We start from the raw sequence: 12696 nt of genomic DNA, 5'->3' as shown, positions 1-12696 counted from the left end.
TTGCACCACTTCCAGGTTGCTGAATGCCACCCACACACATCCATGATGGCACAGCAGAGTGCGGCATGGCTCCCTCTTGCTACTGCACTAAGGTCCCTGGGCATGGGCACAGGGACCACGCAACCCAAAGGTCTCTGGGACCTTTCTCCATGCCAGAAGCACCTAGGGTCCCAGAGACCTTTGCATTCAGGGTGATTCTTGCTTTTAACCCAATACATCCATAATTTTCTTCAGAACATCCGCATTTTTCCTCAACAGGTCCACATTTTTCCTCAGATCTGCATTTTTTCCTCAGCAGATGTGCATGTTCCCTAAGTAGATCCCTAACTTTGCCTCAGAAGCTCTGCACTTTCCCTCAGCAGATCCACATTTTCCTTCAGCAGATTCACATTTTCCCTCAGCACATCCACACTTCACCCTGAAAAACCCAGGTTTTATCACCACACAGCCATATTTTACCTCAGCAAACCAGCCATGCACCCACACCATCACTCCCCTCCCAGGGCGGGCTGCTCCCACCACTTGAAAATATGGCACCTTCTCCTCCCCTCCTTCTCTGTGCCCTGCTTGAGGTGACGATGGTGAATTTAGCAGCAAATGCTGTGGATGCTGACCTCAACCCCAGGCAGCCTCATCACTGCCACCATTGCCCTTGTCCCCAAGCCACGGCGCCATCTTGGACTCCCTCAGCCTCCCGTGGCCATAGTCCGGAGAGTTCACCAAGGCCCCTCTCCCCCACCCCGCCATTACCAGAGCTACAAGATTGAATTTCTTTTGTTTGCAACAAACTGCTGGTAGCAAACACGCCACGTCGGAAACACTGCGTGGGAGGCGGGCGGCTCCCCTCTCTGCCTCTGCCTTTCTGTCCTCCTGGCCGGGAGGCATGCGTGCTCCCCAGCACCAGCCATGCTGGCCGCTCGCAGGCTGGGGAGGTGAAAGCGAGAACAAAAAAACACTCTTTTTTGCCAAGATATCGATCTAAGGCTTTCTTAAGCACCCCCGTCCATGAGGCTACATCACAGCAGGTCGACCGGCGCTGCTCGCGCCGCTGCCGCAGCGCCGCTCTCCTCACCAGCCCAAGCAGCCCCTTGGGAGTCACGCCATTTTGTTTAAGCAGAAAAAAGAGCAAATGTGGTGGTTTGTTGAGCCGTAGCACGGTGCCTGGCTGCCATGGCCAAGCACAGTCCTCCCCAGACCCTGACTGGCAGAGGCGGCAGCCGCCCTCGCGCACTGCTCCAGCTCCAGCTTGCTGCCTCTGCCGACCAGCCCGGCCAGGACCGTGCAGCAACAGGGACACCCTGCAGGACAGCCACCCCTGAGGCAGCCACAGCCGCTCTCCCCACAGCCTCCTCCCAAAACATGGGGACACTGGAGAAAGGGGAGGAAAAAAACCCAAAACTACCCACCTTTTTTTCTCATTACACCCGGGCAATGCCACACTTCCAGCTCTCCGATTACAGTAGCCAAAAAAACTCCCAAAGGCTTTTGATTTATTGCTATTGTGAGGTGCCTGCCGGCTCAGCTGCAGCCCCCCCGCCATAGCTGGGGTCCCACCCCACCACTGCAGGACCCCCAGTCCCGGCCGCGCCTGCAGACCCAGCGCAATGCCGGGACCGGCTTTGTTTGACTTCCAGCCCGGCGTCCAGAGCGGCCCAAACCACAGCTGATCTGACCAGCAGCAGAGACTCTTGAACACCGTTCCCTCGTCGCTAAAAATAGATTGGAGCAGTTAAAAAAAAAAAAATAAAATAAGAGAACAATATCTGCTTGACCATCAAAGAGAAAACACACTCATTTCGAGGCAGGAGAACCTGAGAGGAGAACTTTCAGGTTGTATTTTCTCTTTCTGCAGCAGATCGGCCTGCTTTTCTTTGAAACAGATGAAATATCTGATTGCTGCCTGCCCAAGGTAACTGCCCGAGGCATCTCCAGTGCCGGTGGCTGCCCCTTTTGTGGGCTTGGTGGGGCTGGAAAGCAACCCAGTGATCAATCAGGTCAGAACAAATGATTAATTTTCCTTTTGAGCTTGCTACCTGCTTGTTTCCTATTCATACAGAAAGAGGCAGAACTTGTGGGCTGAAACCTATGCACTCGCCCCACCACTCATCTGAGAACTTGGCAAATCATTGCAGGAGTGGGTTGCGCCACTGAGCACAAGCAGCAGCCTCACTGCTACCTCCCGGCGCCTGGGTCTGGGCAGAGCAGCGTGCTGCAGCTCGCTGGACCTGCTAGCTCCATCCCCCAGCTCTGCAGGCTACAATCTTGGCCAACTGAAAAAAAAAAGAATTAAAAAAAGCTTAATTTCTGTGTATAATAAACGAGGAAATTTGTTGCAAACAACCGCTGGCGGGGCTTGCATTAAAAACACTGCTCTGCTAACAGGCGGTTTTTCAGAAGTCAGTATCAAAACAGCAGTGGAAAATGGGGTATTTTTAAGCTGTTGTATGAGGAGTATTTGAGACGACGATCAGACAATACATCCGACGCATTACGCGTTATTTACCTGGTGCCACTGGAAACTTTTTCACCAACACCTTAAGTTAAATTCACGCCGCCTCTTGCTGAAAGCAATCCTTGGTCAAGCTCACTCACCGCAGAGATATTTATAAAAATCACAGGTATTTAAAAGACTTTATTCAACCTCAACGACTGTACACTGAAGATTCATTTGACCCCATTGACCCATAGACTGAATAACAGCAACAAGAAGAGAAAGGGTTGGGAAAGAGTTCAATAAAATGATCCAAAGCACAGAAGGAACCTGGTGTCCACCACAGCATCCACGGCTCAAGCTTCCAGCATTTGGGATTTTAAGATGCAGCACTTTGGGAAGTTCCTCTCGGTTCTCCCTGTTCGCAGATACAGATGTCTCAGCCACGTTCAGAGCAGGGCTGTGCAGTTGCCTTGCTGTTACCGCTGGCCTTGTGCAGGTGGAGAGCAGTATCTGGGGGCTGAAATGCTCAGTGCCACATTTCTACCGTGGCCGAGCCACCGCGGCAGATCCATCCCGACACGGGGCTGCTCCACGTGTCACGGTGGGCTGGGAGGTGCAGGAGTTTGGTTAACAGCGGTGAGCACAGTTTTGCATGCACACATTTGGTAGCTTTTAGCAGCCAGTCCGAGCTCATCTGGATTTCTTTTCTAAGCCTTGGAACTTGGTGCCTTGGAACTTGGTACAACATCCCTGAAAAGCAGCAGCAAAGGCTTCAAGAGTTTTTCAGATGCTGTTTCATTTCCAAGTGCCCAGCAAATATGTTTGCAAAATTGAACTGTCTCCACTATCTTCCTTGCTGCCACAATTGTTTTAATATTAATTAAAGGGAAATACTACTGTGTTAATGATAAGTTGCAGAGTCTCAGGTACAAAAGCAGCAGCATGTTTGCACACGGTAGCTGGGAAGACAGCTAGCTCTTGAGAGAGTCACTTTATTTAACTGACCATAATTTTTTCTCTGTAGCAGCACAGGCTGTGCTAGGGAAGGGTAGGTTTCGTGTGGAGCACCCGTGGGTGCAGGCTGCAGACGCAGGGTTCCTGCTGGGTACTACCAGGTTGGCTCTGCCGTGCCAGGATCTGCCGTGCATCCCACTGCTGCCGAGCTCGGGCACTGCTGAGGGAGAGAGCTGTGCTCTGGGAAAAGCACGGGCGTTAAAACACACTTGGATCCCAAGTATTCCTTCTCTGCTTTTAATAAACTGAAACAAAAAACCAAAGAATGTGCAAGTGCCCCCCTCCCTTCCTTTCTCATGCGAACAATAGCTGCGATAAAAGCCGTTACAGGTACCGCTTAGTCCCTGAGCAGCCCGGGCTGGGGTAACTCCCTCATCTGACAGGGACGGGGAGGAAAACAACAGCCCCAAAAGGAGAACGTGCAGGGAAGGAGATGGGCTCACCGCCTGCCTGCAGGCGTGCGTCCCCCGGGACTGCAGGCGAGCCCCATGGAGATCTACGGCAGGGCCCCTCTGCCATCATGCAGGGTCTCCTGGAAAGGGGCGCTGAGGAAGCGACACCCCCATCCAAGGCAGCAAATCAAGCTCAGGTCCCTGAGCCACCAGACTGCCTCCCTCCACCATTACCACTGCTCACCCGTTTGGCCTCGTTTCAGCTCGGAAGGCAGCACATGGGGTGCTTTACACCCTCTAAAGCAGGGCCCAGCACAGAGCTGGGTAAAGACAGGGACAGCCCAGGGTGCTGGTGGGGTTAAGGGAGAAACACGGGCTGTTGCCAGACCAGCAGCTGTCGGAGACTCTGCGCAGCGGCCGATGGAAATTGCCCTTTGCAGAGGTGGCAAAGTGCAGAGGTGGCCCCGTGGCCATGTGTCCTGCCGTGTAACGCACGCTGCTCCGACCCCACAGGAGTGCATGCGCTGTGCCCCTCCGGACCAAGGGACGCTGCTTCAGATGCGCCTGGATCCTTTGGTAGCATCTGCATGGTCACAGCAGCCGGTTTTCCACCTTTTCCTTTGTTTTCCTCTGTTCTACAGCCAAAATGGCTCTTCTGGGTGTGCCAAGGATTAATAGAAGATCAAAATGAATCAGTCCCTTCCAGATCTGCTTTCTTAGACATGGGAGCTGCTCTCCACTCCAGGTTTGGCCTCGGTGGAGGATCTGCTGGCTGAGCTGGAGTGGCTTTAGGTGGAGGGGGATGCAGACACGTGCTGCAGCCCTCGGTCAGGGCACGATGAAGCTTTGCCAGTGCTCTGGCTCCATTCAGAAAGGCAACATTTAGGAAACACTTTTTTTTTGGTGAGTGGGGTGGAAATGAGGATCTTTTTGGTTGCTGAACTGAGGAACAGAACCTCTCCATCCCCTCAGGGATAGGAAGAGGGGAACCCAGAGCAGCTTCGTGCCCAAGGATGCTCTGCAGTTCCCGTAGCCAGAGCATCCCTCCTCGCCTCCCTCTCTATCCAACAGCAGCCAGGCACTTTCTCATTTTCAAATGAGTTGAGAGAACCGCTAAAGCACTGAGTTGGGGTGGGTTTGGGTTTGGTGTTTTTTTCTTTTTTTTTTTTTTTTTGCTTCACTTCTCTTTGCCGCCCTGTCTGTCCAGCGTGTAATGGAAATTTTACCACAGACGCTCGCGATGAACAAACAGGAAGCCAGCAGAAAGTGTGGCAATTCGCTGTAGCCCGGCTCAACTCAGCCGAGTGACAAGAAAGGCCATAAAAGCTGGCGTGGGGGTTGCAGGGTGGAGGAGAACAGGCAAGAGGGGCCGGGGCCGGGCAGCCGGCGCAGAGGAGCTGGCCCCTGCCTCGCCGTCCCAGGGACAAGGCGGGTTCACAGGTAAGGCAGGCGCTGCCCTGCACCTTCTTTTTCTCCCTTCCACAGAAGTGTTTTCTAATTATTCTTAGAAGTCCTTACCATGTCTCTGCTCGGTTCCTTCTTGCAATGGGGGAGGTCGGGAGGAGTCTGCTGCTACTTCATTGCTCCATCCCAAACTTACTAAAACTTAACTTTGCTCAGGGAAACTAATTCTATTTGGCTTTTTCTCTTCTTTTGGTCTTTTCAAGCCCATAATGCAAAGCTTAAAAGTCACCAAAGGCCAATCACAGATTTCCAATAGAGGTATTTGAGAAGCTAAAGCTGTGCTGTGGCTCTGCAATCCCCTTAGTTCCTGCCTGAAAAAATTATTTTTCCTTTGCTCCTGGGCAAATCCGGAATGGCTCCATTGAAATAGATTTTCTTGGCTGCACGTGGGTAGGTACCTAGAGGTGCACCTGGCTCTGTCCATACCGTACACGTGGCAATGCGTTAGGATACAAGTGAAGCAAGAAATCAAGAAAGGGGCTGAAAATGGATCTCAGATTCCTCTGTGCCTTTTTCTGACAGCTTTTCTAGGCCCACTCACCTCTTGCATGGAGCTTATGGGTGTCAAACTTGAAAAATCCTTCCCTTGGATTTTGTAGTTAGTTCACTCATTTTACTCGATGGGCTTTTAACATTCATTTTTCCACGCTTATGGCACATCACACTGCCATGAGGCTGCCAGAAAGGGCGGCCAGAGATCCCCTTCCCCAGAGAAGCGATTCTCAGCATCCCATAGCATTAGGAAGCCGAATCAGGAAACGTTCCCGGTTACCTGCACAGACGGGTAGAAGATTTTTGTGTTACCGAATTTCAAAATCCAGGGCAGCCCCCGCAGAAACACGCTCTGCCGCTCGCATGGGTGCTGCCGTCTGCGAGCATGGAAGCGGCTGCCGCGGAGGGGAAGGAGATCTGCTCTTCCCTACCTCGGACGCTGATGGCCCAAGGAATCGCAGCAAGGGAAATGCATTAGACGTGAAGGTAATTTGAAGATAACGAGGTGCTAGAGGATTTCCTGGGGTGTGGGCAGACTTTCCATTAGTGGTGTTTCCAGGAACAGGCAGCTCTCAAAAACAGTTAAGAGAGAGTTAGCCCCGCAGCCCGTGCCAAGCCCAGACCCCTCCTGAGGGCCCTTTTGGTCCCTTTTGGTCCCCTGCAGCCCCATACGTGGTTCTGCACACTCCCACCCGGGACACTGCAGCTGCCGTATCGCTGTTTAACAGCAGCACTGGGTTATTTCAGCCCCTCCAGGCTCACGGAGCCCCGCGCTCTGCCCCACACAGCCAGTTACAGACCTCTGCACCAGGGGAGCTGGGCTGCAACACGTGCTGCCTCTCCGAGACTGTCCCCAGCTCATTCCGCGTGTTGAAATGCAGCCGATGCCTGTCGGCGCAGGCGTGCAGCCTTCCCGCGCCATACAGCCCCCGTCATGCGCTTACCAAGAGGCTGTAGCACACCCAGGCATGCACCTCCTTTATTTTAAAAACAACAAAAAAAAAATCAACACAGGAGAGAAGTAGGACCAGGATTTCAAAGGGCCCGCACTCACGCGGTTACCCTCCTCCCTGCTCCCATCAAGGTAAAGGGTGACGTTTTCCTCCACCACCGAACGCAGGACCACGCACAGCCAGGCTGCGAGAAGCACAGGGCGCAGGGTGGGCAGAGCCCAGCTGCTGTGCACTCACAGCCCCTGCCACTGTCTGGTGGCCGTGACCATCTCTGCTTCTCCTTCCCAACCTTGCTAAGCCCACGCATTTGGCTTGACCGGAGAGGGTTTGCACCAACGGCTCTCTCTGGGTCCCTGCCTGGTGCCGCTGTTGCACCCAGAGGCCCTGGGCACCTCCTGCCATTCGCCTCGGTGGCTGCAGAGGGACAAGTCCCGTATGCACGGCACGAGCCCTCCTCCTGCCTGCACTTTGCAGTTGCAAAACCTGCAGGGCCATGACCAGTTCCTTAGAGGAGCAAAGCCCTTTGGCTGCTCCAGTTTGAATCAGAAGGAGATGCCCATGTGCTGCAGCAGTTTGGCTTGAGCAGGAATTTCAATCAAAGCTCACATGGGAGCGTGCAGGGCCAGGCGGCTGGGGACATTAGGAGGTTTGGAGAGGTCCCACAGGCAAACCCACTGTAAAACCAGAGTCCCAGCGCCAGCTGATAGCACAGACAAAAATGTCCACCTCTGGCTGTTAAACCCACGGATGTGGCCATTCAGCTGGCCCATGGCTGCACGTCCCCGGCCCAGGGACACATCCCTCCTCCTGCCCCTCTCAGCACCCGCTTCAGGATGCCGAGCCCAGAAACAGTCCTGGGTGCTGCCACGAGCCACCCCAGCAATGTGCAATGGTGGGAACGAAAAAGAAGGGGAAAGCATGGAGGGCGAGCTGCCAGCCCAGTGCAGGCAGTGTGCAGGCAGGGGTTCAGCCCTGCCAGACACCCCTTTCCCTCTGCAACAGCCTTGCCCTGTGCATCAAGGTGGCCCCAGGGGAAAACAGCCTCCCACCAGCATCTTCTCTTCTAAATTCCTCAAAGGTTGGGGGGTCTGGGCAAGCACATGGTGTGAGGCACATGGCAGGGGTTCGGCGGCTGCCCAAGCGAGGGGCACCTCGAGGACTGTCTAACCTGAGAATGGTGAAACATAAGGGTCAATCTCAGGTTCGTCAGCCCATGAGACGCCTTCTCCAGAGCGGGACGGGCAGCGCCAGCCCCCACCGGCACCATGACCGCCCCCTCCACCTGACACGCGGGGGATGCACAGCGGGGAGCAGAGGGGCACCAGAGCTTTGTCTGCAGCCTTTCACTGATACGCGTGTGAACCCTGGCACGGCTGTTTGTGACAATGGGGAAGGACCGAGGAGGGTGTCAGCCCCCAAGGAGCAAAGGGAGGGAAGTGGCCGGCAAATCCCGCCCGTTCCTTAGGAGAAGCTGCTGGAAGCTCGGCCACGCTTTAGCGACAAAGCTGTCATGGTCGGCGAAGCAGCGGCTGCTGCGTGCGATTTGCTGTTCACGAGACAGAAGGCTCCGAGTGCTAAAAGTGCCTAATTAGGAGCCTCTCTGACTCCCACCAGCTGCGAGGCCGCCAGATCCATACCTCTGCGAGCCAATGAGCGCAGCCACGGGGTGAATTTGGCATCCCTGAAAGCATCATTAACACGTCGCTCCTTGCACTCCTGACTAGAGGAAGAGACAGTGACATCCCTAAAAGTGACGATAATGAATCCCCAGGCAGCACGCGGGGCCCTTCAGCGCTGAACGTGTCAGTAATTGATGAAGGGAGGAGAAAAAAAAATATTTTTTTTTTAATTTTCCAAGTTGAGCTTCCTAAATAAAACACGAGTACAAGATGCACTTGCTGGATTCACTGTCTTTCCTACAATTAAATGACTAATCCTAAAACAAAATGGTCTAAAGCGTTACCAGCCCCAGCGCTAGTCATGGGGGTGACAGATGAACCGAGCTGCATCTCCCCATGTCTGCTCCTGGCTGTGAGGGTGTCAGTGCAGGAGCAGCAATCCCTGCCCAGAGCCGCTGGCTCCCTCCTCCTGAGCCAGGGTGGCCCCTGGAGCCCCAGAGGTGATGCTCCCTCTGGGCATTGGCCCCTCCTGCTGCTGCTCTCCCCCCCGCAGCCCCTGGCCCTCCCAAGTGCTGCTTCTGCAGAGTGGCCCAGGAGATCGGGCAAAAAGTTTTGCAAGGAGAGCCCAGCCCCACGTGCAGGGCAGCAGCCAAAATCGCTGCCGCTGGGACACCCGGGCACAGCCACTGCAGCCGGAGGGCAGAGCAGCCCCGAAACGTGGGCCACCCCTGCAGCGAGGGCTCCCTGGCTGGCAGTGCCTCCTTCTGTCACCTCAGCTCCTGTGACCTTGAGTCATCTGGGGTCACCTGTCCCATGCTTGGCCTGTGCAAAAATAAGCCCCAGATTCACTTGCACGTGTTGCACCAAGACTGCCCGTGGCAAAGAGGGGCCAGGGAGGCAGGGGAGCAGCTGGGCAGGCAGTGGAGCAGGCAGGTAGGGGGGAGCTGGGTAGGCAGAGGAGCAGGCAGGGGAGCAGGCAGGGGAGCACCAGCACCCGCTGAGTCCTGACCCAACTTCCAGGAGACTTAAAACCGTGCCAGGAGCCCCCACAAGCAGCCAGGCAGCACAGGTGAGGCAGCTCCATTCCCCTGTGCTGGGACTCCCTGGGGCCAGGGCTCCAGTCGTCGGTGGAACCAGTTCCTTCTCCTCCTGGGATCTGGGGGGGGTCATGTTTGCCCTCAGCACCCACCAGGTCTGGGAGGTGCCCTGGGAGCTGCAGGCAGGGGGGCAGCGGCAGCCCCCGGCTGAGGGCTCCTGCCAGCACGGCGGGGACAGACTCAGCACCCGGCACAGCCACGGCACGGGGTCAGGCTTCGGGGGACAGAGGGAAAAGAGGCTCAGGTGGAGCACTGGAAATTGCAGCGGTTCTTGATGATTCAGTAAAGAAAAGGACTTACACAATGCACCACGCACAAAGCAACTGGGAGGCGGATGCTCCCCCCCCTCCCTCCCGCCCGATGGCCACTTTGCTTCTGCTAAGCGTCATTTTGCAGTTGAGGGGGTACAGGGGAGCCCCCAGCTCGCTGCTCCCACAAATCCCCTTAGCCCTTCCCAGCAACCCTCCAGAAAGCACCAGAGCCATCGATTTTTTGGGTGGCTCCTGACCTGGAGGAGGTTGGGGGTGGGAGGAGGTTGCCATTCATTCAAGTTCTAGTTCATGTGGGTTGTTTTGGGTTTTTTTTCCCCTTCTCTTGAAATGTTTATTCCTCATGAGGGAATTTTAATTTTAGAGACAGCAGCACTTTTGCAAGATGAAGTGATTGCTGCGCTCCAAGTGCTGAATGATGGAAGCTCCAGCAGGGAGGGAGGAAAAAGGCAAATGAATCACGTGCATGGATCCCTTGGATCTCGATTTGCACCCAGAGGCGTGTACCTGTGCTGGGCGATCAGGCCAGGGAAAGAACATGCCTTTTGTACTCCACCAAAGAGGGAAGTTGGGCTCCAGAAGCACATTTACGCTTCTGAAAGTGAAGTTTTCATCTGCGTGATACCAGGCGATGAATCACTCAGAGGAGCCGGCGAGGGTGCCAGGGCTGACTTTGCCGGGCAACTTCCGAAGGAGCCGCTGGTGCCGGCGAGGAAAACTTTCCCTGTGAAAGGCAGAGCTGCAGGGCTCTGGGCCAGCCCCGCACATGCGTGTGCACCCCGGCGTGCCCCTCCACTGCAGGCACACATGGCCCTGTGGGGACCGCGATGCTCTGTGGGGGTTTGCAGGGGACTGAGTGTGGATTCGTGTCTGAAACACGGTCCCAGTGCGATGCAGCAGCGGGGGCACAGCCAGCTGGTCCCGCAGCACCCCCAGTCACCCCGTCACACACAGAGGGTCCTTCATGGACACACGTGTACACACCCACACAGACGCATGTGTACACACACACACACTCTCTCACACCTCCTGCCTCTCTCTCATCTCCCAACCGCCCCCACCCCTCTGACACCCACACACACAGAAACACCCCTCAAACCATTTGTGTCCCGTTGCACACACACCCCTGCACACACCATGAGCCCCTCCATATATCCCCCAAAACACGCACCTCTCCTCACCCCCACATACTCCCATGTGCCCCCTGCCCAGGGTCTCACTCCGTCTCCCCCCGTGTACCCCCAGAATCGTACCGCCACGTACCCCCGTGTGCCCCCACGTACCCTCGGGTGCCCCCCCCCCCCCGACTCTCACCCCCACGCTCCCCCGTGCCCCCCGGTTCCCGCCCCTCGCCGCGGCCGTTCAGCACCGCGGACAGCTCCCGCCGCCCCGGCCCCGCGCCGCGTCACCCGGGGGGGGGGCTCCCCCCCACCGCGCCGCCCGGCTATAGCGCGATCACGTGGGTGCCGCGCCGCCCCTATATAGCGCGGTGGCGGGCGGGCGGGCGGTGCGGTGCGGTGCGTCCTGTCCTGCCGGGCGGAGCGGCGGCGAGCGGTGAGCGCGGCCGGGGCGGGCACCCACGGGGCCGGGGAACCGGGGCAGCCACCCCCACGGGACGTCCGGCCGGGCCCGGCCCGGGGAGGGGGGGTCCCAAGGCCGGGGGGGGAGTGTCCGGTCCTGGGGGCGTGAGGGTCCCATGCCCGGGGTGGGGGCTGTCCCGTGCCCGGGGGCAAGGAGGGTCCCGGCCCCGGCGGGAGGAGGGGGGGGGTGGGCTGTGCCAGGAGGAGGAGGAGGGTCCCAGATTCCGAGGGGTCCCAGATCCCGGGGGGTCCCGTCGCAGCTGCCAAGGGTGTCCCATCCCAGGAGCACGGGTGTCCCATCCCCGGGTGGGGGGTTCCAGCCCCTGAGGGGTCCTGTCCCCAGGATGATCCTGTCCCAGGGACGGGGAAGGGGGGATCCCATCTGCGGGGGTGTGGGTCTCATCCTTGGGGGTCCCATCCCGGGGGGCTCTGTCCCCAGGGGGTCTCATCCCTGGAGCAGGGGTGTGAAGTCCCTCGGGTGCCCCCTGACCGCAGCGGGGGGGGGGGATGTGGGGGTCCGGGGTGGGGGGGGCTCTTGCAGGCATCTGGCCCCGGAGCGGCTGCGATGCGGGTCAGGATGATTTCAGCTGCCTCCGTCCTCGTCCTGCTCTTCCTGCCCTCGGAGACCTGCTCGCCCCTGCAGTGGCCCCGGGGCCCGTCCCGCAGGCTGACCCTGGCCCCCCAACCCACCTGGGAGTCCTGGCCGGGAGCCCCCCAACCTGCCGCCGGTCCCCTGCCCCAAAGACTGTGCCAGCCCCGTGGGGCAGAGCCCACTCCGGTCCCTCGCACTCCACGGGCGCTGCAAACCGGCAAGAGGCGAGACGGCAAACCCAACTCTCTGGATCTCACCTTCCACCTCCTGCGTGAGTTCCTGGAGATGTCCCGGGAGGAGAGACTGGCCCAGAAGGCGCTCAGCAATAAGCTCTTGCTGCAAAGTATAGGAAAATGAGGGAGGGTCATGGGGGATAATGGAGACCAACCCCATAGCGAACAGCCATGGCAGAGCGGAGAAGAAGGCGGGGGGGGGGGGATGCTGCTGCCCAGCCCGGGGCTGGAGCCGTGCCCAGGGAGCCCCCCCTCCCCTTGTCTGGTGGGGTCCCCGTCGCTGCGTCCCGCGTGTTGCTCTCGCTGTTGTGCATTAAAGTTGCCCTCGCACCTGCCCCGCTGCCATGCTTTTGCGCTTATCCCCCCCCCCAGCCCTACTGACAAAGGTGACTCTTTCCTCTGCTCCCCCCCCCCGTGGGGGGGGGGGTATCCCTGATTTTGAGCCCTCTGGATCCACCCCCTTTGCAAACACAGGATTTGGGAATGATTTGACATACCAATGTTGCAGCAATCATGGGTACTGAGCATCCTTTCCACCTCCCAGAGCTGCTCCATCC

The 12696-nt window shown here is 57.5% G+C and overlaps 1 protein-coding gene across 1 annotated transcript; it reads left to right on the top strand.

Annotated features, from left to right (window-relative positions):
• The first annotated feature begins 11273 nt into the window (after positions 1 to 11273).
• On the top strand, positions 11274 to 12468 carry LOC129214266 (corticoliberin-like). The gene is made up of 2 exons (XM_054845633.1): positions 11274 to 11288; positions 11856 to 12468. The coding sequence occupies exon 2, from the start codon at positions 11880 to 11882 to the stop codon at positions 12261 to 12263; it is 384 nt and encodes a 127-aa protein (XP_054701608.1). The 5' UTR covers positions 11274 to 11288; positions 11856 to 11879; the 3' UTR covers positions 12264 to 12468.
• Positions 12469 to 12696: the final 228 nt, after the last annotated feature.

Source organism: Grus americana, chromosome 17, assembly GCF_028858705.1.
Source record: "Grus americana isolate bGruAme1 chromosome 17, bGruAme1.mat, whole genome shotgun sequence".
NCBI classification, from domain to species: Eukaryota; Metazoa; Chordata; class Aves; order Gruiformes; family Gruidae; genus Grus; species Grus americana.
This window is presented reverse-complemented; position numbering and strand designations above follow the sequence as displayed.